The following is a 27,294-nucleotide window of genomic DNA, read 5'->3' as shown; positions in this document are numbered from 1 at the left end:
TTTGAGACCAGCCTGGACAACATAGCAAGACCCTATCTCTACAAAAAACTTTAAAAAATATCTGGGCGTGGCAGCACGTGCCTGTAGTCTCGGCTACTCGAGAGGCCAAGGAGGGAGGATTGCTGGAGCCCAGGAAGTCAAGGCTGCAGCGAGTCATATTCATGCCACTGCACTTCAGCCTGGGCAAGATAGAGCAAGACTGTCTCAAAAAAACGGTAATACCCAGAATTATTCACAAAAACAAAATACAGATTGGGGGTTGCAGGGGTTAGGGAGTGGGAATGGGGAGGAACTGCTTAAACAGTGCTGGTTTTTCTTTTGGGGTGATGAAAATGTTTGGGAACTAGACAGAGGTGCTGATTTTGCACTACTGTAAATGTGCTAAATGCCACTAAACTGCTCACCTATTTAACTTTTAATACTTAAACTTAGCCTTAAAATGGCTAATTTTATGTGAATTTCACTCACTAAAAAAAGAAAGAAAATACATGGTAAAGGCCTTTAAAAACAGTAACTGTGTGGTGACTAGAGATCTGGGTTTAGCTCTGCCACTTACTGGCAACAAGGTAATGTCTCTCTGGGCTTCAGTTTCCTCATCTGTAAAATGATCAGGTTGGATTAAATCACTACTAGTTCTTGACCAGGACAGCCTATACTGGCCATATGTGGAGAGTTGCTTCTAAATGCATAGGGCCATCCCATCACCCCCAGATTTTGACATGTCCAAGGCAGAATCAGGCCTGTGTTCTTGTGTTGAAATATTTATTTCAGGATTTAAATCCACCCCCTTCTGAGAACACCAGATTAAAAGACCTCCAGCAATCCATGATTCTAGTGTACTCATCTCTGACTGCTGTATATAAGATGTGATTTGATTAAAGAAGACAGACAACGGGTGCATGTATTAGGAACAACATTCTGAATACTCACAAGTAGTTATCTTGCACACTTAACCCTAAGCCAGAGGACACGGGGCAACCACACAGGAAAAGGATACCAGGACAGGGTCCATGGAGTTTTGCTTATACCACAAAAGGAGTTTTAAGGCAGTTTAATTCAAGGCTGCGAAAACTACGTCTATGACATAAACATGACATTCAAAAATAACTCAGCCTTTCAAACGTCCCCAATACCAACAAATCAACAAAGTAGTCAAGATGACAGCCGCTGTCAAGGACAGATAAACAGTCTCAAAAGCGATCCAACATGACACCGCTATAGCAGGGACTATGCAGAGCCCTCCCTATGCAGTTAACACAGATTGACGGATGCTATTTGCAGGCCGCCAGTCTTGCATGTTTTCACTTCACATAAACGTATTACACTGTCCTAGGAGAGCAAATGCACATTATGTGAGAGAAAAATAGGACTCATTATCTCATTCCACAAACAGGGGTTACAGAAAACACAAGGCTGGACAAGACCACACTGAAATGGGTTAGTGACTTTTCTGGCAGGCCCCTCACAGGCACTGAGATGAGGCCTAAAAATATGCTGGGGTGAGTTCCGTCCTTCCTTCCGTAGTTACCACCTGGATTAGGCTTCCTGAGCTCGGTCGGTTTTTCCCTGTGATCCAGTCATGGAAGGTTCTGGAACAAAAAAGAAAACTTCTTTTTACACTCTCAAAGCAAAAATCTGAGCACATGCTGACATTCACAATGACAGCTTGTGGGGTGGGGGAAAGGGGTGGCACAGCAGCAACTGTTTAAAAGCCACTAAGGGCTGGGCACCATGGCTCACACCTGTGATCCCAACACTTAGGGAGGCTGAAGTGGGCAGATCACTTGAGGTCAGGAGTTCGAGACCAGCCTGGCCAATATGATGAAACTCCATCTCTACTAAAAATACAAAAATTAGCCGTGGCAGCATGTGCCTGTAATCCTAGCTACCTGGGAGGCTAAGGAAGGAGAATCACTTGAAACCAGGAAGCAGAGGTTGCAGTGAGCTGAGGTTGCACCATTGCACTCCAGCCTGGGCATCGCAGTGAGACTCCATCTCACAAAACATAATAAATAAATAAATAAATAAATAAATAAATAAATAAATGCCACTAAAGGTCAGGCATTATGGCTCACACCTGTGATCCCAGCACTTTGGGAGGCCAAGGCGGGAGGATCGCTTGAGCTCAGGTGTTTGAGACCAGCCAGGACACAATGGCAAGACCCTGTCTCCAAAAAAATAATAAAAAATAAATAAAAGCCAGTAGGCATGATGGACACATACTGAGGCCTCCAGTGAGTTCAGTGGTATACTCATTCTAATCTCTGAGTGGCAGGATTTGGCATGAGTTTAACTTTCATTTTGGTATTTTTCTACATTGTTGGAATTCTTTTGTGATTTTAAAAGATTTTAATTTGGCCAGGCATGGTGGCTCACACCTGTAATCTCAGCAATTTGGGAGGCTGAGGCAGGTGGATCACTTGAGCCCAGGAGTTTGAGACCAGCCTGGGCAACCGGGTGAAACCCCACCTCTAAAAAAATACAAAAAATAGCTGGGCATGGTGGCACATGCCTGTAGTCCCAGCTACTCAGGAGGCTGTGGTGGGACAATTGCTTGAGCCCCAAAGATCAAGGCTGGGGTGAGCCGTGATCATGACACTGCACTCTAGCTTGGGTGACAGAGTGACACCCTGTCTCAAAAAAAAAAATTGTTTTTAAAGATTTTAATTAGTTCATTCAAAGAGAGAGACATATGCACAATACTTCACTATATTACCTTCTCAGAAATTTATGAGAGAAACAGACAGAATTCATTTATTTGGCATTTTTTAAATCAAATATTTATAGAGTACCCACCGCTGCACCAAACAATGGAAAAAGAGATACAAAAAACAGACTATTACAATAAAATGTTAAATACGGTAACAGGGGCATTTCACAAATCTGAGGAGAGGAGCAACGGACCCCACTTGCGGCAGTCAAAAACACCCTATAAGAAGACAGGAATGAAAAAGGGCAAAAGAAATTCACAAGAAACAAGAAGTAGATGATAATTCTTTAACACAAAACATTTACATTTAAGTACATCATCCATTTTGACAGTGTACCAGCTGAGACTTCGAACCTTCATTAACTGGAAAGTGCTCAGCAGCTCCTTCCCGGGAGACTCCCAGTGCCGATCTGTAACCTTTTGGGCCAGCGCTGATGTCTAAAGGTCCAGTCATTCAGGCCCCCACTCTGGGGTTTGAATGAGCTCATTTGAGCACATGGGCTCAAAAAACAAAGTGTTGCTAAAACTCTCTAAAGTACTGTCATGTGTCACGGTCTCATCTCTGGGGACAGGGCAGGGCTTGGTGAGGGAAGGCTCTGAAAGAAACCAGTGCTGTTTTGATGTGTAGGGTTTTGTGTGTTGGTTACGCGTGTTTTTTTGTTGTTTTTTTTTTTTATTATTTAAGTTCTAGGGTACATGTGCACAGCATGCAGGTTAGCTACACAGGTATACATGTGCCACGTTGGTTTGCTGCAATGCATGTTTGAAATGCTCTTACTTCTCCTTCACCCTCATCTGCAGCATGGATAGGTGAGAGAGAATGCCATTCTAATCAGGGATGGTAGAAGAAGGATCTGCTCACTGACATCTCAAAGCAAACTTTATGCCAACTTTTCTGAGAGTTTTCAAATACCACAAATGGGTGGATGTGATCTCTAGAACAAAGGGGCCTGTGACAGCCCATCCTCTGTGGGTCTGTGGCTCAGCACGAGTTCAGACACAAGACCCCAGATGTTCCATCTAGAGTCTAGGTCTTAGATCAATATCTCAAGCGTGGTTGGGAGTGTCGGCCTTTAAAAAGAAATTCAAACACAAACATGATTCAAAGCTTGATTTCCTCTACAACTTCAATTTTTTTCCTGCAAATCAAGCATTAGCATGATTCCTGGCATAGACAGAAATAACTGTCAGCAGACCAGTGAAGACCATCGGCTCTGCAGCCACACCACTTGCGTCAGATCCTGGTTGTGCTGTGTGACCTTAGGCAAGTGACTTATCCCCTGCCATCCCTCCAAGTCTCTAAGCCTTAAGCAAAAATGACAGCTCCTCCCTCAGAGTTTGCTCTGAGCATTAAATCAGAGTTATGAAGTGCTTAGAATGGTGGCCGGGACTTAAAAAGTGCTCTGTAAGTACACGTTTCAAACATAAAATGCAAGTCCCAAATTTCTCCCAAATGAATTTAAATGAGATTGTAACATCAGGCCAGAAGCACACTGGTATATTCACAAACATCTCTGACAAACAGTCGTCAAAGCAGTTTACACAGAGACACGGCTGGGTCAGGCTGTCACCGTGACCCTCTCGGGCCCCCTGCTCCATGAGGACAGGGATCCCACCATCTTCGTCCTGATCCCAGGGCCGAGGGCAGCACCTGGCCCATAGCAGGTGCTCGATGAACACATGCTTACTAACTAGAGGGGCTTGGGGAACTGACACCTAAACAAACACAAAAGAGGAATTCAGCTCTCTGTTTCATGAGCGTTCAAATGCCACCCATATTCACAAATGAGCAAAAAGGATTTGGGAAATAAAGGGCTCTTTCTGTGGGTCTGTGGCTCGACACTGATTCAGACATGTGCCCCAGGCCATCCACCTGGTGTCCCCCTCCCCCATGGAGGCTCCTCGTCACAGCAGTATCGACACAAACTGCAGCTGGGGATCACTGAACACTTGCTATGGCCAGACACTGTGCCAAGTGCTTGGCACACACTATCACATTTAATCCTCCTAACAAGCACGATGGACCTCATGATCCAGGCGGGGAAACTGAGGCCTCAGCAGGTCAATAATGTGCTCAGCATGGCCGTTGGGGAGGGAGGGAGCCAGGATTCACATCGGCACTACCCATTCCACCACTGCTGCCTGTCTCCAAGTCCAGCTACCCTGAGATTCCGTCTGATGGACGATGAGTCCCAGAGACCTCCCAAGACCACCCTGATGACCTCAGGGAACACAGACTTGTCCTCTGGACCACAGCAAGGCAGAGAATAGGGGCTGGAAGCTGCTCAGTCATGGACATGACTATAATACTCACTCAACTAGGAATTCTAAGGGTGTCCAGGAGCTGAAGTCAGCCTCAGGCATTGATTTCCTGTTCATCGGGGTATCCAGGGTAACCCTGCAATGGACACAGATAAGCACGTCATTCATGTCGCCCCTTTATAACAACAGGTGCCCAGTCCTCCTTGGCCAGGAAAACGCAAACATAACGCAAACACACAGCATGACAACCTAGAGCCTCTGGCACCGAGGGTGCTATTTACATGGAAAGATCAGACAGGAAGATACGCAGAGAGAGAACAGGAAGCTGTCCCCGCTAGCAAAGGCCAGATCTGAGCATAATTCAATAAGGTGCTCTGTGGCTCACCACTTAGGCAGATAAGAACAAAACAGAAGGAGCTACATTTTGTCTTTTTCCAAAAGAGTCTTCACTGAATTAAACTGCTTTGTTGCTGTGTCTTTATTCACTGCCTAACATGCAGCACACTCACTTCTAAGGATTTAAGGTAGTAATATGCCTTTCAATATGAGAATACTGAAATACTAAAATTTTAAATATGTGGCTATTTTCCACAAAACCTTAAGATTTTTGGCAAGAGAATACAGAATTCAGATATGCATGAATCTCCCAAGAACATTCGGGCCTCAGGAATCATTCGAATCATTCACAACAGCTGCGGGAATCATGTCACAGAATCACAGAACCTCACAACTAAAAGGGAACCAGAAAGTCAATCAGTACAGTCCCTACAGTCTCAGCATCCCTTTATAATAGGACCACAGGCAAGAGGCAAGCCTGCTAGTGCTAGAAGCCTTCCAGTGAGAAGAAACACCCTCCCTCCAAAGCAGCTGCCTCTGCCTGGGACGGCTGATGGGGGACTGTCCCCTGATGGCCAACAGAAACACCTCCAACAGTTTCCCATATTCTCTCTCTCTCACACACACCCATACGCCATGTAATGACTTGAAAGACAGAGCTACATATAAAAAAAAACATGTGAAGTCTAATTTTAAAGGAAGAAATAATGAAGGGAGAAAAGAAAGAGAGAGGAAAAAAAGAGGCAAAAAAGACAGACCCATCCAACCAGCCAATCAAACATTCTGGACAGCCCAGGACAACCCAAAACTTGAAATATTGCTATGGTCTGAATGTATCCCCCTCAAACTCACATACAAAATGCAATCTGCAACATAATCGTATTGAGAGGTGGGGTCTGCAGGAGACAACTGGGGGCCTTTAGGAGGGGATTAGCATGCTTATAAAGGAAGCTGGAGGAAGCCCATTTGCCCCTTCCACCATGTGAGCATATACAGAAGTCGCCATCTGTGAGGAATGAGCCCTCACCAGGCACCAAATCTGCTGGCGCCTTCATCTTGGACTTCCCAGCCTCCAGAACTGTGAGCAATCCATTTCTGCTGTTTATAAATCACCCAGTCTAAGGTATTTTATTAGAGCAATGCAAACAGATTAAGATAACAAGTATCCTAAGAGACTTTGGTGCGTTTCAGAGCTCAAGGTGAGCACACACACAGGTCACTTGTGGAAAGCTACAGTTAGACAAACGGTCACCCGCAGCAGTGGGGCGGAGGTGGGTAGCGGCCAGGGAACCCCAAGCACTTACGGGAGCACAGCGATGGCGGCTGCCCTGGGCGGCATGCCGCTGTTCTTCCCAGCCAGGCTCTGGCAGAGCTGGTGAACAGCACCCTTGGCCATGCCGTACCCGATCATACCTGGGAAATGGGGAGAAGATGGCTCAGTGACCACTGGCGGCCAGGGGGACAGCAAGGACATGCAATCTTCTCTTGAGATCTCTCGGCCCTGAAAACTTTATAAATAGCTGTGTCTGGCCTCCTCCAGGCCAGATGCCCTCACCAACCCCCACCAAAAAACGGCAAAGAGCCATGAGAAAGAGGGGATGGGAATAGGTGGGCTGGGAGTTATGGCCTCTGGCCAGTTTCCAAGAACACAGGCTTCACACAGGCCACCAGTACGTCCAAGGTGCAGCATTCCAGGGTCCGGAAGAGGCCAGAAGAAAAGATAAATGAACATTTATGGGGAGAAAGTGAAGGGGACATGACATTTCAAGTGTACCTACTATGCATCTAACAGTTAACATTTATTACAAAAGCCAAAAGGTTGATCGTATTTTTATTCTTAGGAAACCAAGACTCAGACGGGTTGAGTACATGCCAGGCTCACACACAAACGTGTGCCAAAGCTGATGGAGAGGTTAAAGCCCAGGCAAGAAATGGGTTCTGAACCCTTTGATCACTAAATGCTGGTGAGCACCTGGCACACAGAGGCACTTAATGGGACAGCAAAATCAAGCAGTTATTTGTAACACAGGCCTTGAAGTCAAATCAGATACATTCAAGTCCCAGTTCCTCCACTTACCACGAAATAAATTCTGGGCAAGTTCCCAAAACCTCTCTAATCCTCAGTTGCTGCATCTGTAAAATGGGTTTGAGGTGTTTACCAACACAATCAATTCTCTAAGTCTCCAGACACCAACTGGGTGTCTGATAATTCACTTAGAACTCCCGGCTAGGTGCGGTACCTCATGCCTTTAATCTCAGCATTTTGGGAAGCTGAGGCAGGAGAATCCTTTGGGCCCAAGAGTTCAAGACCAGCCTGGGCAACATAGTGGGACCCCATCTCTACAAAAATTAGCCATGCCTGGTGGTACATGCCTGTGGTCCCAGCTACTCGGGAGACTGAGGTGGGAGGTTCACTTGAGCCTGGGGGAGGTCAAGACTGCAATTAGCTATGATCACGTCACTGTACTCCAGTCTGATTTAAGGGCTCAGTCTCACAAGACCTACCCTGCTTCAGATGCCAGTCACAAGTCCTGGGCCACTTAGACTTCTGACCAACAGGCTAAATCGAGGGTTTGTACAACAACCTCTTCAGGTGCAATAATTTGCTAGAATGGCTGGAAGAACTCAGGCAAACACTTTTTTTTTTTTTTTTTAATAGTTACCGGTTTATTACAAAGGATACAACTCAGGAACAGCCAGGTGGAATGACACAGAGGCAGGGTAGGAGAGGGGGTGGGCATGGAACTTCCATGCCTGCTCCAACCACGCCACCCTCCCAGCGCCTCCATGTGTTCAACCCAGACACTCATCACATCTGGAAGTTTTTGTACAGCTTAATCTCCAGCCCCACTCCCTTCCAGGACGTTGGTAAGTGGAGCTGAAATTTCTAACCGCCTAATTGCTTGATCATTCTAGGAAGTAGCTCCATCCTGAGGCTGTCTAGGGGCCTCAACCTACTAATCACCTTATCAGTATAAACTCAGGTATGATCCAGAGAGGCTCATTACGACACACAGGAATCGAGTACTTAATTCCGAGCACACCCTTAGCACAGGACAGGCACTCAATGAATGTTTCCCATCAAATCAACAGAAGTAATGTGCGCTGGAACCTGACTACCTGGCTTCATGTCCAGGCTCCGCTACTTGCTAGTGACTGACACTGGGAGAGGCTACTAAACCTTGGAATCCTCGGTTTCCCACTCCATGAAATGAGAATGACAATCCCAAATCCTAACAACAATCAAATAAAATACCGTGTACAAGTGTAGCAGACAGGGAGGGTCTCCAGGAACTATAGGAGTTTCAACAGCTTGAACAATCAGCCTGTTTCACAGCCTGGTTTTTCCCACAACTTGCATGGAATGCAGTCAACTAGTCAGGTGAAACCAGCAACTTAGAGATGATCCCAAGTGAACTTTCCTCATTACCATGCTACAGCTTCATCACCAGAACATGTGACTATGTGCTGGCGTGATGACTCACTGCATCTGTGCCCCTGGGACCCCGCCTCCACATGCCGTGACACACCCTCTCCCCTCTCCATCACCCTAGGAAACCCTCCTGGGAGAGACGCTGCTTTGGAGAATACTTCCAGCATCCTCCTTAATTATGTCAAGTAATAAAGCTCCACTGATTGTTTTTTTTCCAGGTTAACAAATCCCCTTTGTACAGTACTGAGCACAGAGGAACACTCAGTCCTGGCCATTATTGTCATTCATGACTCTCAGCAGGTCACTGGCAACTCTTTTTCCATAGACAGCAATAAGGAGTTGCAAAAAGGGTCGTCAACTTGGAATTCAGAAAGTGCAGCCCTAACTCCTGCTTTTCCAGCCACCAAAAAAAATCACAGGTTCTGTAGGCCTGCTTTTCCATCTGTAAATGGGAGCGGTAACTCAGATCACAATTTATTGACAAGGCCATGCTGAGGATGGAGGGAGACTGCATCCAAGAAGGGCATTGGAAACCATGGAGGGCACGCACAGAACCCGATCAGTGCGGAGGGAGCCCAGCCTGGTGTAGGAATGGCTTTGCTCAGCACCTTGCCAGGAGATGTTCTCCCAGTGACTGCAGCAGGGAGGGGTGATGCTTCTCCCACTCTCCCAGCTCATCATTATTCATATTACAATACATGATTCCTCTCCGGATCAAGCAGTCATCTGCGGCCCATCAGGGGCATTTCCTTCCTTATCAGCGATGGAAGGACTGTGACATGATTGGGAAGGTGACAACTCTGGCCTTAACATCATCAAACCAACCTGCCATCACTCTGCTGCCTGTAAAGCCAGAGCCTGGAAAGGGGTAGCCATGGACCACCTGCTCCCGGGCACCAAAACCCACTTACCACACCCCATGTCATGGAGCCTCTTCCATGTGGGAATCCCTAGGCTCAGTGTCAGAAAGACAAAGAAGCATAAGGCAGCTCTCTGGCTCCCAGGAACAGCACGGCGCACCAGAAAGAACCCAGAATCTGGACTTCAAGGCCAGGGCTTGGAACCCAGGTGATTCCTCACCACTGCGACTTGGGCGAGCAGCTCTTTCAGCCTCTGGTTCTTCCCTGCTAAATGGGATCTAATGCCCAGGTCATAGGCTTTCCTGAAGACGACGTGAAACGTGACACACTTCATAAACTCGAAAGGGCTCTTTCATTCCCAGAAGAAAGTAAGTTCCACAGAGGCAGGGATTTTAATTGTTTTGTTTACGAAATCAAAAGGTGGCATTCAATAAATACTTTATTTGGCCAGGTGAGGTAGTTCAGGCTTGTAATCCCAGCAGTTTAGGAGGCTGAGGCAAGTGGATCTCTTGAGACCAGGAGTTTGAGACCAGCCTGGGCAACATGGCGAAACCCTGTCTCCACAAAAAATACAAAAATTAGCCAGGTGTGATGGCACGCACCTGTAGTCCCAGCTACCCAGCAGGCTGAGGTGGAAGGATGGCTGGAGTCCAGGAGGTCAGGGCTGCAGTGAGCCAAGATCATGCCACTGCACTCCAGCCTGGGTGACAGAGCCAGACCATGTCTCCCCAAAAAAAAAGTAAAATAAATAAATAAATACTTTATTCATTGCTTTCAGAAAAGAGCAATAGGTGGGTTTCTCAAAGGAGGATAATGGGGCTTAATCAAATGGTGGGCACTCCAAAACGGTGGGAATGAAAAAACAAACTGGGGCCGGGCACGGTGGCTCACACCTGTAATCCCAGCACTTTGGGAGGCCAAGGCAGGTGGATCACCTGAGGTTGGGAGCTCAACACCAGCCTGACCAACATGGGGAAACCCCGTCTCTACTAAAAATACAAAATTAGCTGGGGGTGGTAGTGCGTGCCTGTAATCCCAGCTACTCTGGAGGCTGAGGGAGCAGAATTGCTTGAATCCAGGAGGCAGAGGTTGTGGTGAGCCAAGATTGTGCGACTGCACTCCAACCTGGGTAACAAGGGCAAAATTCCGTCTCAAAAAAAAAAAAACAAAACGAACAAACTGGTAGCTCTGTTCATTGAAACTGTGCTAGGTGATTCTCAGTAACTCATGAGTTTCTCAATATTCCAGACAAACTAACTTTTAACTTATTTAATATATGATGAAGTGAAAAGAGTAAGGCACAGAAAAGCCTCTATTGAGTCATCAAATTTTGGTGCTTTTCTTTCTATTTTTTTTTTTTGAGACAATCTTACTCTGTCGCCCAGGCTGGAGTGCAATGGTGCGATCTCAGCTCACTGCATCCTTGACCTCCAGGGCTCAAGCAATCCTTCCACCTCAGCCTCTTTTTTTGTTTGTTTGGAGACAGAGTTTCACTCTGTCACCCAGGTTGGAGTGCAGTGGTACGATCTCGGCTCACTGCAACCACCGCCTCCCAGGTTCGAGCGATTCTCCTGCCTCAGCCTCCTGAGTAGCTTGGATTACAGATGCCTGCCACGATGCCTGATTATTTTTGTATTTCTTAGTAAGACGGGGTTTCACCATGTTGGCCAGGCTGGTCTCGAACTCAGGTGAACGCCCACCGTGGCCTCCCAAAGTGCTGCGATTACAGGCATGAGCCATTGCACTCTGTCAAATTATGGTGCTTTTTAAAAAAATGAGTGTGGCATGGGCGCACACTAGAATGGCACAGAATGCTTCCAGAAGGACACCCAAGGAGCCACCACTGTAGTTGGGTCTGGGAGGGAGTGCCATAGAGATCGGGGTGTGAGTAGCAGAGCGTCTTCCTATTCATTGTGTTTCTTTTAGTGCCAAGTGAATTTTTACTACATGCATTGGTTAGTTTTCCAATTTAAACATTGATTCATTAAATTACTTAAATAAAAACTAAGACAGTGCCTTCTTAGCTTTTCCCATAAGCTCTACTTGTCAAAGCAGTCCTTTTCCAAGACCCTATTTGAATCAGCTCCCTCAACAAAACCTTTTCAGAGGTAGAATCACCCCGCCAAGAGCACTCTGCTTAGACCGTAATTGAGCCCGGTCTCACACTCACACCCCCCGCACGCCTGCTGCCCACAGAAGGCTCTCAGTATAATTATATCATCTCAATATAACTATAAAATTATCTCAATATAATTATATTATCAGTAATTGTTATAATTACTGATTATAATTATATATTAATTACTGATCAATTTATTACTCAGACCCATCTGCTACTAACTAGCCAGGTTGTCTTACAGAAAGCACCTAAAATCACTGAACTTTGTTTTTTTCCCTCTGTAATCAAGGGAAAATAATAGCACCTACTTTACAGACACCTCTGGTGATGAAATAAGATCAATCTTAGCCCGACAAGCCAAGCACCCAGAAGACAGATGCCTAAAAAGATTTCTTCCTTTTTCTCCAAGGAGGTATAACTGAAACACAACAAACTTAAACATGTTTAGGGTGTACCATCTGAGCAAATTTTGACATAGTGTATACCTGCTACCGATTGGTCTTCCTTTCCTCCCACTATTTGGTGACTATTTGCGGACTGAATCAAGGGTTGCCTTTTATTAGGGAAGGTTTCCCTCTGCCCCGCAGGCATGTGGCAGGAATGAGGTCTCTTTCCTCTTTAAGTTCCCCCACTGCACCCAACTGTAGCTGCTCGCTAAATGCTGCTATCACAGCAACATGAAGGAAGGGTGAATCACTGTAAACCTCTCCAGCAGAGGTGGACCTCTTCTAGAGGTCATAGGCCTCCCTAAAATCCTCGGCACACACACTGTTTAAAATGTAATTGCTGTGGAGGCATCACAGGTCCAGCAGGAGGCGGGAGGATCACAGCCCAGCCAAGGAACCAATCACAAAACTGCTTCAACAACAACCTCAAATTGCAAAAGAGGGTCAAGGTCTCAAAGAGCTATTTGGAAGCACAAGAAGAATATTTCACCATCCCTAGCTTCTCTGTTTAATCAGGGAGCAGTATAAAAACATAACAAACTCTTCAGTGATTAAAATAAACCAGGGCATAAGTGCTCATTAATCCAGCCCTGGTCCTCAAAGTCCCAGAGCTCTCTCTCCACTCCATTCAAACAACACAAGAGCAGGGACTCTGACGAAGGAAAGAAACAAGCAAATGGCAACCGTAATGGCCTAATTCTACAGAATGACCTTTCCTTGGGCACACAAAAGGAGTTATTTGCAAGATATGGGAAAAAGGCATTTCACTAAGAAGGTCAACACTTCCAAATTATTAAATAATCGATGAGGTCCCCCAAAATGATTTCCAATCACAGCACAGATCCTTTAATGGTAAACAAAAGTGGCCACCATTTTAATAGAGTTTATCCTACATTAGACAGTCTAGAAATACAACTTTGGAAATAGGAGGGTGAGGTTTTCCCTGTATCCTTCCAAGTGAAAAACTTCTCATGTGTTTGAGGGACTATTAATCCTGATTCATCGTTTACTTTCAAATTATAGATCAATTTCCCCAGATTTTTCTGAGGTCTGCAGCATACTTAAAAGATCTCATGACTCAAATTATTAATAGCTTAACAAAATCTAAATTAAGAGCTTAAAGATGAACAAATTCATTAACATCTGAGGCAGGAATAGCTGGGCAGAAATAAGCCTGGAGTAAATAATAATAATGGCTCACACTTACTGTTGACTCTCTGTAATACTTTTCTCATCCGTTTAGATCCATTAAGACATTTACAAGGCACAACCACCATATATATAAAGGAGACATTATTTAACCTTATTTGATAGATAACAAAACGGAGGCTCAGAAAGGCGAAGCAACTTACCAAATGTATCAGTAAGTGGCAGAGCCTTACCAGAAGACCAAGGTGCATGGTTCCAGAGCCTACAGTCTTAACCACTAACCAAAATGTAATCAAAGGATACTTGCAAACCAAAGGAAAGTAGGAGACTCTCCCGTCATTTAGAAAAATCAGTCTTACCATATAGCTTAGAAGGTAGATAAGCTCTGGAAAACTGTAATTTTGAGTTGGTCTGGTGATAATTTCCAGGCCTTCTCCCTGTAGAAAATAAAACTCTCTTCCTCCTCATCAAAAAAAAAAAAAAAAAAAAAAAGAAAAAAGAAAAACCAGTCTTTCCATCCTAGGATTTTGTTTTTTTTGAATGTCAAGCTATGACTCATTTCTCTGTTTACTTTCTAGTGCCTCTGCCCATGTCATCTTAAATAAAAATCAGATCTCAACCAACCAGACAGCTAACATTTACACAGCTTTAATGATTGCTATAGCCATGGACTTGTAACATCACACGCTCTAAGAAACGGAAGAAGAAAATGAGAGGCAAGGTATTGCTAGTAGTCATGGCCTCACAGTTCGGTGAGTTCCATTAAAATTGAGAAGGGGCCTGGCCTAGTGGCTCGTGCCCGTAATACTTAGTGCTCTGGGAGGACGAGGCAAGGGCATCACCTGAAGTCAGGAATTTGAGACCAGCCTGGGCACCATAACGAGACCCTGTTTCTACCAAAAATAGAAAAATTAGCCAGGCATGGCAGTGTGTGCCTGCAGTCCCAGCTACTCAGGAGGCCAAGGCAAAAAGGATTGCTTGAGCCCAGGCGTTCCAAGCTGCAGTGAACTAGGATGGTACCACTACATTCCTGCCTGGGTGAGAGACCCTGTCTCTAAGAAAATAAATAACTGAGGGCCGGGCGCGGTGGCTCAAGCCTGTAATCCCAGCACTTTGGGAGGCCGAGACGGGTGGATCACGAGGTAAGGAGATCGAGACCATCCTGGTCTACACAGTGAAACCCCGTCTCTACTAAAAATACAAAAAACTAGCCGGGCGAGATGGCGGGCGCCTGTAGTCCCAGCTACTCGGGAGGCTGAGGCAGGAGAATGGCGTGAACCCGGGAGGCGGAGCTTGTAGTGAGCTGAGATGGCGCCACTGCACTCCAGCCTGGGCGACAGAGCGAGACTCCGTCTCAAAAAAAAAAAAAAAAGAAAAGAAAATAAGTAACTGAGAAGGGTCCCAAGGTCTCTGCTACTTACTAGAGAGTCAAAGAAAGCTCCCATTTTTCTTAAAGAAGAGTTCAACTTAGATAGTTGAGGTAGACACTTCCTGCCTCCCTATGCTGCTGCTTTCTACACCCGCTTAAATTCCTTTAGCCCTATCCCACAGGGAGTGTTATGGGCTGAAATGCATCCCAACATTCATATATTGAAGTCCTAATTCCCAGTACCTCAGAATGTGACTGTATTGGAAGGTCTTTAAAGAGGCAACAAAGTTAAAATGAGCTCATTAAGGTGGGCCCTAGTCCAACATGCCTGGTGTCCTTAAAAGAGGAGGAAACGAGGACACAGACACGCAGAGGGAAGACCACTGCAGACAAAAGGGGAAGGCAGCCATCTATAAGAGGATTCAGAAGGAGCCAGCCCCGCAGATACCTTGATCTCCAGACTTTTAGCCTCCAGAATTACGAGAAAATAAATCTCTGTTGTTTAAGCCACCCAAGCAAATTAATGCTTGGTCATAAAAAATGCAAAAGAAATGACATAATGGAAAAAGCACACAGTTGGTAAATTATCAGGGTTTTGGTTCGAGTAAGTCTGCAACTTACTTACTGCACAAACCCAGACAAGTTACTTAACTCTCCAAGTTTTAGTTTCCTAATCTGTAAACTGAAAAAGATAATATTGATGAGATTAAAGTGAGAATATATGTGAAGTGAAAAGAGTGAAAACTTTTATAAGATCTACCATTTATTGTGAATAACAGTAAGACTTACCATTTATGGGTGCATACCATGTGGACTTTCTACATAGCAACACCTCTACAGTTTTACAGCACTCTTCAAGTTAGATGTCATTGTCACTATTTTACAATTAAGGAAACCACAGTAGACATCTGGTCAGAGACCGAAGAACTGGTTCAGGGTCACACATGTAGGGTAAAGAATCCACCCTCAACCCTCTCATTCCCCCTTTTTTTTTTTTAATGTAGAGACAGGGGCTCACTATGTTGCCCAGGCTGGTCTTGAACTCCTGGGCTCAAGCAATCCTCCTGCTTCGGCCTCCCAAAAGTGCTGGAATTACAGGTGTGAGCCACCTTACTGGCCAAACGAACCTCTGTCATTCTAAAACCTATGCTATTTCCAGCTGCTAAGCTGCTCCCCTGGAACACATGGATACAATGTGATACTAATAATCCATGTTGATTAATTTCCACTACACCATTCATTCCAGTGTAGATCACAGATACATACACTAAATGGGGGGTGCCAGATCACCGTGTTCCTTACCACCATAAACATGAGGACAGGCAAACAAAAGATCGGAACTCTTCTCCCTAAAATGATTCAGGCCCAAAAGAAGGCAAAATCCATCCATCTGTGAAGCACCTTAGAGGGTAAAGGCTTTAACAATCCTCAACCCATGAAGTGCCCAGCAAGCAAGGTAAGCACCCCCACTTCACAGATGGGGAAATAAAGGCTTACCAGGAGTCCCATCCAGGGCAGCTTTTGCACCAGCCAAGGTCAGGAGGCCTCCTTCCTTGAGATGCTTGGTAGCCAGATGGCTGGAGATGGTCGAGGTCCATATGCTCTGCTTCCACATCAGGTCACAGTTCTTAAAGAGAGCTGAGTGAAAAAACATGTGGGCTCAGCATTCCCAGAAAAGAAACCAAAAGGTGAGCTCAACTCACACAGCCCCACACTCAGGGAAGCTCTCTCTCCTGGTCCCCAGGTCCCTGTCTACAGCAAGGTCTAATACAAACAGCACAGGGATCAGCGGTCAGAGACACGGGTTCAAATCCAGGCCATGGGATCACCCAAGGTTCAGTTTCCTTACCTATACACTGGCAAAATGTTGGCCAATAAATTTTAGCAAATAAACCTGGAGTTCACTCATTTGCTGGACTGGCTTTAATTCAAAGATTGTTTTATTCTACGAATGGTATCAGATTTGTAATAAAAACCTATATGTCTACGTCAGGTTTTCTCTGTGATAAAAATCCAAGGGCCTATTACTATACAGCTATAAAGAGGGCTTTCACTGAGCTACATATTTTATGGCTGCAAGTTTAATGTTAGCTTTAAAGACTCTTTAAAAGAAAGCTAAAATAACAACCATTTCACACTTGTTTTAACTCCCCGGCCTTGGCAGAGACATAAGGAAGAACAAATGGTAACATATGTCACACCACCAACTGGGCAACTCAAAGGACATGTGGTACCTGGTGATCAAAAAAGGATGTCCTCCTGCTATAGGCGGGGTCGGTAGGTGATAAACAAGGAATTGCATTTCCCCACTAAAAAAGACTAGGAAAAAACCTGATGGATCCACATTTATTATTTCTTGCTCCCAAAACACACAAAAAGGTTATCAAGCTGTTTTGCTAACCTGATCACCTCACAAAGCACTACTCTCACGCTGACATGTGGGTCATAGACTGTCAATGTATTTTTAAATGGCTTTGGCTAATAAATGTAGCAGGGAGGACAGAATCAGAAAACTACCATTTTCTGACCCCTGATAGAGTAAGTGCTTCAGGCAGAGATTATCAACGAATGCCTAAAACCACTGGGTGAAAAGTATAATATGTGGGAAACACGACATTGACACACAATACTACAGTACCATACATCCCACATATGGAATTACTTCTGCAAACAGAAAAAAATACCTTTATAATGGAAGTCTGGCAGTTGCCATCTCAACCAAGCATCAAATTTGGCATCCCTAAGGGTAGGGCAAGCTGCCATGCTGAGCTTCCCAGGTGATGGCATATACGGTACACACCATCACTCAGGAAGAATTCGCACCTCAAGAATGTTTACGCTAAATCTAACTGAGTTTCTAGACGCAAATTCCAGTTCATGGGGAATACCAAGGATAGAGGAACAAGTCAAACAGCACCTTAAAGAAAAGTTCAGACAAGTTCAGAATGTGAGACATGCTATATGAAAACTCCCAAGGACTTGACACAAAGTCTTATCACAGGGAATTTTTTTTTAATTCTACATTTTCTAGATTAAGAGACTAAAAACAACATAATGCAGTACATAAACCTTGAGTGGAATATGTTTAGGAAAAAGAATTATAACAGACATGGAATAAACTGGGGTAATTTTAATGTGGGCTCGATATCATTAATCTTAGATAATCACTGTTAATTTTCTTAGGTACGATGGTACCATAATAATGTAGGACGGGCTTATTCTTTGGAGAAACACACTGAAATATAGTGAGGCATAAACTTACTTTCAAACAGTTAACAAAAGAAATGCACAAAGTACACAGGCACAAGAAAACAAGCTCAACTCAAGTACAGCAAATGTTAACAGTTACTGAATCTAGATGGAGCATATAAGGGTGTTCACTGAACTGTTCTTTCAACTTTTCTGGTATGTTTAGAAATGTTCATAATGAAAAGTTGAAAAATAGACCAGGCACAATGGCTCACGCCTGTAACCCCAGCACTTTCGCAGGCTGACAAGGGTGGATCACCTGAGGTCAAGAATTCAAGACCAGCCTGGCTAACACAGTGAAACCCCATCTCTACCAAAAATACAAAAAATTAGCTGGGTGTGGTGGTGGGCACCTGTAATCTCAGCTACTCAGGAGGCTGAGGCAGAAGAATTGCTTGAACCTGGGAGGCGGAGGTTGCAGTGAGCTGAGATTGCACCATTGCACTCCAGCCTGGCGACAGAGCAAGACTCTGTCGAAAAGAAAAGAAAAGAAAAAAGAAAAGATGAAAAAAGGAATCAGCTTTAGTAAAAACTCAAGTTTGACTTCTTCTGACTTTCTAAATGGTCTCTGCACTTCCTACACATCCTCCAATGCCTGAATAGCACATGACTGGGGCGCAGGCCACGCTGATTTCATTCTGCCTCGACTTTAAACTCAAACTCAATGCCCCCGTCCCCTCACGTCCTCCAAGGAGAGTTTCTTTTTTATCCATAAAATGGATTAAGAGCATTAATCACTCTTTCCCCGAGCAACTGTAAAGATTCTGGGATATATACAGAAACACAGCTGGCCTGTCACCTAGTCCAGACCCAATCCTTGTCAGCTGCACAAAGAACAGAGCAGAACGAATGAGTGACTCAGGACAGGACTCACACTTGGATTTGGCATTGCCCCCGGCCCATCCTCCAGCAACGCAAAGAATTGCATCCACCTTCTCTTCACCCAAGAGCTTTCCAACCTCAGCAGTCACCTTCAACACAGGAACAAAAAAATGTATAAACTGTAAGGTAAGCCAACACAGGCTAGCATCTTTACAGATACTCCGTTTCTTTTTGTCTTCTTTTTAAGCCAGTTTACAGTACCTGGCAATTAACACTTTGAAAATTAGATGGAAGACTAAGCACTGATGAGCATTTCAGACTTTGAAGCCCAAGTAGTACACTTCAGTGTAATTTTTAAAAAACAATCTAGAGTCTCTCTGTATACATTCTGAAAGGTAGAGACATGAGCATCCCTTGAAATAAAACAATTAATAAATAAAAGTAGGGAAAGATTAAAAAAAAAAAAGCACCTAGAGCTTCACTGCCCATAGTTAACATCCTGGTATATTTCTTTCCAGACTTTCTTCACAAATTACAGAATTATAATCCAAAAAGAAGATCAACCCTATTTTCCCCACCCCCATCCAAAAATCCCTTTAACTGCAACTCTGAAAAAAATGCCAATGAAAAATTGTAAGAAAAAATACAGTCAATAGCGATATGTTGGTAATATTAAGTACATGGGGGTTCACTTTAATGATCTCTCTGCTTCTGTTTGTTTGAGATTTTAAAGCATTGAAAATTTAGGTGCCCTCTTGTTATAATTTATTAAAAGAACAGTCTGTCAGGACAGGCAATTCTGGCCATCCACCATGACCCTTCCATATTTCTCTGGAATGGCTGAGACAACACATCCCAATTGCTTCATTAAGATCAATCTTCTTAAGAGTTCTTTTTTTTTCTTTTTTGAGATGGAGTTTCGCTCGTCTCCCAGGCCAGACTGCAATGGCGCAATCTCGGCTCACTGCAACCTCCACCTCCCGGGTTCAAGCGATTCTCCTGCCTCAGCTTCCTGAGTAGCTGGGATTACAGGAGCCTGCCACCACGCCCAGCTAATTTTTGTATTTTTAGTAAAGATGGAGTTTTGCCATGTTGGCCAGGCTTGTCTCAAACTCCTAACCTCAGGTGATTCGCCTGCCTCGGCCCCTCAAAGTGCTGGGATTACAGGATTGCGCTACCACGCCTGGCCCAGTCTTCTTAAGATTTAAGTCAGCCTGGGCACATGGCTCATGCCTGTAGTCCCAGCACTTTGGGAGGCAGAGGCAGAAGGATCACTTGAACCCAGGAGTTCAAAACCAGCCGGGCAACATAATAAGATCTCATCCCTACATTTAATTTTTTTTAAAAAAAAAGACTTAAATCAACACCGTGTGTCTCTCCCAGCAGGAACATTTTAGTTGATTACCTCTTTCCCCAGTTTCATGACAAAACTGAATGTTATGCTGTTTGTTCAGAAATTCTTAAGGTTGGGGGTATGGTGGAGAAGGTACTCCTCTTCCTTTGGTGGAGTAGCGGAAGAGGGAAGAGACTTTCAAAGCTAAGTTTATAAGCACAAACGCATCTCTCAATCTCTGTCTTAGAGATGCACTCTACTGTCAAGCCTTGGGTGGGGACAACCTCCACATTCAATCTACAGGGACATTAGAAACCTGTAATTAATCAGAGCAGAAGAGACACTGAAGAGACACCAATTACAGAGACCCGCACCTGGCAGGGCTGCTGCTCTCCAAGCCCAGGCACAGCCCTTCCATTTCGTTTTGGCTTTTATTACTTTATTTTTTGTTTGTTTTGTAGAGAAGGTTAGGCTCTGTCGCCCAGACTGGAGGGTAGTGGCATGATCTCGGCTCACTGCAACCTCTGCCTTCCAAGCTCAAGCCACCCTCCCACCTCAGCCTCCCGAGTAGCTGGGACTACAGTGCCACCACATTCAGCTAATTTTTGTATTTTTTTGTAGAGATGGGGTTTCGCCATGTTGCACAGGCTGGTCTCAAACTCCTGGGCTCAAGTGATCCTCCTGCCTCGGATTCCCAAAGTGCTAGGATTACAGATGTGAGCCCCTGCACCCAGCCATTTTAGCCTTTATTACTTTATTCACATGAAACGATTTTGCTTTAAGGCATCTTAACATAGCAGTTAAGAGAACAGCTGTCAAACCCCCACTGCCCATGTCCAAATACTGGCTATGCAACCTTTTATCTGTTTGACCTTTGACAAATACCATGGCCTTTCTGTGCCTCAGTTACCCCCTTTTAAAAGGGGGATAAAATTAGAAGCTGTGTTTTGGGATGTAATGAAGACGACACGTGTTAATAAAAATAAAGCACTGAGAATGGTGCCTGGCAACTAACAATGCCATGTTAACTTTCACTATTAAATTCACTAAGGCCAATCTGTATCACTTAGGTATGGGAACATTGAGACCACACTAAGAAAAATAAGAACAACAAAAACGAAGTGCTAAACTAAGTCATCTGGCTTTTACATTCCAATCTATGTCAAACTGACACTTCAGAAAGAGCAAAGGGGTAGCACAGTTGTGCTCATAGTTTTATGTTCAAAATTTGTAGATTTATACATGTATATTTTGGAGAGACAGACTGGAAGGAAATATAAATAAATGATTAACTATATGTTAGAACTATCAATGATTTCCCTTTTCTTTTGCTTATTTGTATTTTCTATATCATACATGCATCACTTCTAAAATTTTAAAAATGTGTTATAAAAAACAGATAAGCATCATAAAACATCAGTATTGAGATTACCAGGGAGAGGGCAACTAAATGAAAAGCAGACCCACGTGCAGACGAAGCGGCACCTGAACTTACTAAAGTTCGTATCTGGAGACCTATGATCCTGACCCCCACACTGAGCAGCTAATTGGCCTTGTCACTTAGTCGCTGCAAACTTATCTTCACAGCTGTAAAATGGCCTGCCTGCCTGCCACACTGAGAGGTTGGGAAAATATGGTGCCTCACACAGTGATGTGAAGTTATGCTTGGGAATGTGGGCTGCAGCACTAAAAACCATTAAACATAGAGTCAGTATGGCACAGGGGCTACTCAGGAGGTCCCAGCTATTCAGGAGAGCGAAGCAGAAAGATCCTTTGAGCCCAGGAGTTCCAGTCCAGCCTGGGCAACACAGTGAGAACCTGACTCAAAAGTCATCCAGGCAGCTCACCAGGAGGGCTTCTCAAATAAGTTAAGCATGGCTTAAGAGCATCTAAGATTTTCTTTTTTTTTTTTTTTTTTTTTTTGAGACAGAGTCTCACTCTGTCACCCAGGCTGGAGTGCAGTGGCACAATCTCGGCTCACTGCAACCTCTGCCTCCCGGGTTCAAGTGATTCTCCTGCCTCAGCCTCCTGAGTAGCTGGGACTACAGGCGCGCGCCACCACGCCCAGCTAATTTTTGTATTTTTAGTAGAGACGTGGTTTCACCATGTTGGCCAGGATGGTCTCGATCTCCTGACCTCGTGATCTGCCCATCTCAGCCTTCCAAAGTGCTGGGATTACAGGTGTGAGCCACCGCACCCAGCCTAGAGCATCTAAAATATTTATAGCAGGATATCCATCAAACTGTTAATAGTGTGTCCTTCTGGGAAATGATACTATGATGGGGAGAAAAGGGATAGTTTCACAGTTTATTTCTATAAAACTATTTACATAGTTTTGTTGGACTTTTGTTTTATAATATGCATATAATTTTATAATTAAAAATAACCTGTTTTGTTAGCGTTCATGCTGTGAACTGGGTAACTCCACTTTTTAGAATGTATCCTAAATAATCAGATATGTGGGCCAGGTACAGTGGCTCACACCTATAATCCCATTACTTTGGGAGGCCTAGGAAGGTGGATAACTTTGAGGTCAGAAGTTCAAGACCAGCCTGGCCAACATGGCAAAGCTCTGTCTCTACTAAAAATACAAAAACGTTGGCCAGGCATTGGGGTGCATGCCTGTAATCCCAGCTACTCAAGAGGCTAAGGCATAAGAATCATTTGAACCCGGGAGGCAGACGTTGCAGTGAGCTGAGACTGTGCCACTACACTCCAGCATCAACAACAGAGCAAGACTCTTAAAACAAAAAAACAGGCTGGGCGTGGTGGCTCACACCTGTAATCTCAGCACTTTGGGAGGCCGAGGCAGGCAGATCATGACGTCAGGAGATTGAGACCATCCTGGCTAACACAGCGAAACCCCATCTCTACTAAAAATATAAAAAATTAGCCGGGCATGGTGGCGGGTGCCTGTAGTCACAGCTACTCGGGAGGCTGAGGCAGGAGAATGGCATGAACCCGGGAGGCGGAGTTTGCAGTGAGCCGAGATTGTGCCACTGCACTCCAGCCTGGGCAACAGAGCAAGACTCCGTCTCAATAAATAAATAAATAAATAAATAAATAAATAAATATAATTATAATAATCAGATATGTAGACAAAGATGTTCATCACAACATTCTTAATAATAGTAAAACAAAAATCCTGCAAAAAACTCAAATGTACAATAAACAGAAACTAAGTAAACTGTGGCCATTCCATAAAATGGAATATCACACATCTACAAAGAGGTTTTTTCAGTAATCTGGAGAAGTATTTAAGTAAAGAAAACAAAAACACAAAGCTGACCATAAACTATAAAATACAAAATTACCTAAACTTGTAAAAGGAGTAACATACAATATGCGTAGAAAAAGACAAGAAAATAGGCCAAAACATTAACAGTGAACTAATTCAAAATGATTATATAATTTATCTTTGTATCATTTCTCAGTTTTTCCAAATTTCCCTCAATGAGCACAAATGGCTTTCCTAATTAGAGAAACAACAGCTTTAAAAAAAGGAAGAACAGGCCAGGCGCAGCGGCTCATGCCTGTAAACCGAGCACTTTGGGAGGCCGAGGCAGGCTGATCACAAGGTCAGGAGTTCAAGACCAGCCTGGCCAACATGGTAAAACCCTGTCTCTACTAAAAATACAAAAAAGTAGCTGGATGTGAAGGTGGGCACGGTGGCGGGCACCTGCAATCCCAGCTACTCGGGAGGCTGAGGCAGGAGAATTGCTTCAACCCGGGAGGCAGAGGTTGCAGTGAACGGAGATCACTGCACTAGAGCCTGGGTGACAGAGCAAGACTCCTTCTCAGGAAAAAAAAAAAAAGGAAGAACATACAGCCAGTGGTCACCTCTCCCCAGGGCTCCCCTCACAACATTTGGGTGCCTTTTTGAAATTACCTGGTCAGCCTGCTCAGTGAATGAGTCTGTCATTTTAACAACGATGCTAGCGCTGGCCTCTTCATTCTCCACCACATCAATGCTGGCAACCCACTGGAAGGAGAAAACAGCTTTGGTTAAGAGGCAGTGAGTTGTTATTCCACGAAAGAGTCACACACAGAAATGAGGGGAGTTGGCCAGGTATAGTGGTTCACGTCTGTAATGCCAGCACTTTGGGAGCCGAAGTGGGAGGATCTCTTGAGGCCAAGAGTTTGAGACCAGCCTGGGCAACACAGCAAGACCCGGTCTCTACAAAAAATGTTAATATTAGCCAGGTGTGGTGGCACATGCCTGTAGTCCCAGCTACCCAGGAGGTTGAGGCGAGAGTTGGAGCCCAGGAGTCGGAGAGTGCAGTAAGCTGTGATCGCACCACTGTACTCTGGGCTGGGCGGCAGAAGGAGGCCTTATCTCCATTTAAAAAAAAAAAGAAAGAAAGAAAAAGAAGGGAGGAGAGTGGAGACAGGTAAGAAGCTTAAATGAAAACTCACCAGAGAAAGAAACCAGCAACCGACATCTCTCACACGTTCCAGGGACACCTGTCTTTGGCCAGCCTAGCCCATATTGGGCTCCATCCCAGCCCCTCCTACCTCCAAACACTTCCCTCCTCCTCCACATTCACCTCTAAAACACAAACCCTGCTGTTACCCAAATCTGCAATTGTAACAGAACACAGCAATAAATAGGGGGAAAAAATAAGTGCAGCTGTGTTCCAGTAAATCTTCAGAGCTGAAATGTGAATTTCATATGATTTTCACATATAACAAAATATCTTTCTTCATTTGATTTTCTTTTCAACCACCTGAAAATGTAAACCATTCTTAACTCTTGGGCTGTACAAAAATAGGTGGCAGACCAGATCCAGCCCACAGAGGAGCCCTGCTCTACAGCAGAAAGGGATGGGTTTTAGGATTGGAAATCAGACAGATCAGGTTTGAATCCCAGCTCTGCCAGAGTGGCTTTCTCACTCCAATGCTGGCCAGAGGTTCCCAACAGAAGAGGTTGTTTGTTGATGATTAACAGGGGCAGTGTAAGAATTAAATGAAATGTAAGAAGATAAAGCTCCTGGCACAGGTGATGCTCAGTCCTTACTCAGGGTCTCTTGGTCTGAAGTCCGCAGAGATAATTATCTCTACCATAAGCTGTAAACACAGCATCTATTCATCAACATGTTATATTATTAACTAACTTGTTATCCCACGGGGGATTCTGAAACAATGAAAAGTCTCCATCATCCTAGGCCTCCCTAAGATGGCAGGAAGAATTTGGAGTAGAAAGACCAAGAGCCAGAGGTAAACCAGCTCTCCAGATCCTGCCAAGACCAAGTGCCACCAACAGGAGAAAGCACAGCCTTCACGCTCTAACACATGACGCTAACGGAATCTACTACCTTAAAAGTTATTGGGAGCATTAAGAGTCTATGGGAACTCCGGTACTGGGAGCACAGTGCCTGGCCCTTGGCAGAAGTGCTGCCTCTGTCACCACCATACACCTCTTGAAGACCTGGGAAAGTGCCCTCATCAGTGTCCCCAGGCTCTGAGCACATGGGTGGCAGGAAGGGAGTGGTGTGACTGAATTCTTTTTTTTTTTTTGAGGCAGAGTCTCGCTCTGTGGCCCGGACTGGAGTGCAGTGGCCAGATCTCAGCTCACTGCAAGCTCCGCCTCCCGGGTTTACGCCATTCTCCTGCCTCAGCCTCCCGAGTAGCTGGGACTACAGGCGCCCGCCACCTCGCCCGGCTAGTTTTTTGTATTTTTTAGTAGAGACGGGGTTTCACCATGTTAGCCAGGATGGTCTCGATCTCCTGACCTCGTGATCCGCCCGTCTCGGCCTCAGAAGCATATTCCTGTACCAGATTCTGAACAAGGAGAAAACCTTGATAAATGTACACTATTTGGGTGATGGTTACACTAAAAGCCCAGATTTCACCACCACACAACATATCCATGTAACTAAACTGTACTTGTGCCCCTAAACCTATAAAAATTAGATAGATAAATAGGTTTTTTGGTTTTTTTTTTTTTTTTTAAAGAAAATCCTGAGATCCTTTTTCTGGTCCCAGGAGAACTCTTGCCCAGGCTGCTGCTGCTGCTAGGCTCCCAGAACGCTGCCCCTGGCAGGGTCTCCACCGGGAAAGTGCTGAGGCCCGCTGAGTGGCTGAGGTCAAGGGTCTTTGGCCATGGTTCAGCTCTGCTCGGACTTGCTGCCTCCTGGAAACTGACACCTGACTATGCAAAGTAGTTGAAATAGTCTTTGCAAAGCAAAGAAGCCGTCAGCGTTTTTCCGTGCTGAGACTTCAAACTGTCAGATCCAATGGGGCTAAAAGAACAGGGGTGGGTAGTAACAGTAACATTAATAACCAGCATTTAAACAGTTTTTACCAGGCGTCAGGTAATTTATGTGCAACGACACCAATTATCTCATCTAATCCTCGCAACTCTGTCAGAATCTCCATTTTACAAATGGGGAAACTGAGGTCCTAGGGCGTTAAGTAATCAATACGCGGTCTCACGACTAGTAACCGGGACTGGGCTGTCTCATTCCAAAGCCTCCCTTTTACACTCTCTCTCCGTCCTCTCACCCCCGCTCCCGTTCCTCCCCTTTGGAATTCTCTTCCGAGTGACGCCGGACTTTTTGGGTCTGGTGGAGGCCCACAGAGCACCTCCTGGGCGAGGAAAGGCCCAGCGCCCTGGGACTGGCGTGCGCACGCACTCGGAAACAGGCAGAGACGCAAGACCCGTGCGCGCACGTGCAAGCAACACGGGTCAGGCGGTGCACAGGGGCACCCAGCTTCCTCTAGACTGCCCCCCGTCGGGCTCCACACGAAAGCCCCGGCCACCCCCGCGGAGACCCAGCAGCTCCCAGCCCGCAGCCATTACCCAGTTGCGGGCCCGAAACGCCTCCACGCATCGAGAACCCAGCGCGCCCCTGCCGCCGTATACCAGCACCCGGCGCGCCTCGCCTGCAGCCGCCGCAGCCATCCTGCTCCTGGCGGGCCTGGCTACCGCAGCTCCGACTGCCTCGAGCCCGAGCGCCGCGCCCCGCCCCGCCCCGCCCCGGCCGGCCAACCCCGCCAAGAGGCAACGCGCGGCGGCCGCGTCCCGCTCCGCGCCCGCTGCTGCCGCCTAGCGCGCTGCCACGCTCGGGGCGCCCCGCCACCCGGAGTGACTGTAACCTCGGTCAGGCCCTACCCAGGGGACGCGGATTTGGCGAAGCCCCGCCTCTCACCCGCGGGCAAGTGCTGAGCCCCGGGGCGTGCAGCGAGTGGGGCTAAGGGCCAGGA

General features: G+C 45.4%; 1 protein-coding gene across 2 annotated transcripts; it reads right to left on the bottom strand.

Annotated features, from left to right (window-relative positions):
• Positions 1-144: 144 nt before the first annotated feature.
• QDPR (quinoid dihydropteridine reductase) lies at positions 145-27,183 on the bottom strand. Of its 2 annotated transcripts, XM_026455628.1 has the most exons (8): positions 26,891-27,183; positions 23,978-24,070; positions 18,808-18,904; positions 16,182-16,322; positions 6,613-6,721; positions 5,025-5,108; positions 1,532-1,589; positions 145-597 (listed from the first exon to the last, which is right to left on the bottom strand). In XM_026455628.1, the coding sequence occupies exons 1-8, from the start codon at positions 26,990-26,992 to the stop codon at positions 553-555; spliced, it is 729 nt and encodes a 242-aa protein (XP_026311413.1). In that variant the 5' UTR covers positions 26,993-27,183; the 3' UTR covers positions 145-552. The 2 variants fall into 2 exon arrangements, with proteins under 2 accessions (XP_026311413.1, XP_023062737.1); XM_023206969.1 differs by lacking the exon at positions 145-597 and having other exon boundaries at positions 749-1,589.
• Between the last annotated feature and the right edge of the window lie 111 nt (positions 27,184-27,294).

The sequence above is a fragment of the Piliocolobus tephrosceles genome, chromosome 3 (assembly GCF_002776525.5).
Source record: "Piliocolobus tephrosceles isolate RC106 chromosome 3, ASM277652v3, whole genome shotgun sequence".
Classification (NCBI taxonomy): Eukaryota; Metazoa; Chordata; class Mammalia; order Primates; family Cercopithecidae; genus Piliocolobus; species Piliocolobus tephrosceles.
Note: the sequence above shows the minus strand (reverse complement) of the source record. Positions and strands in the feature narration are given on the sequence as shown.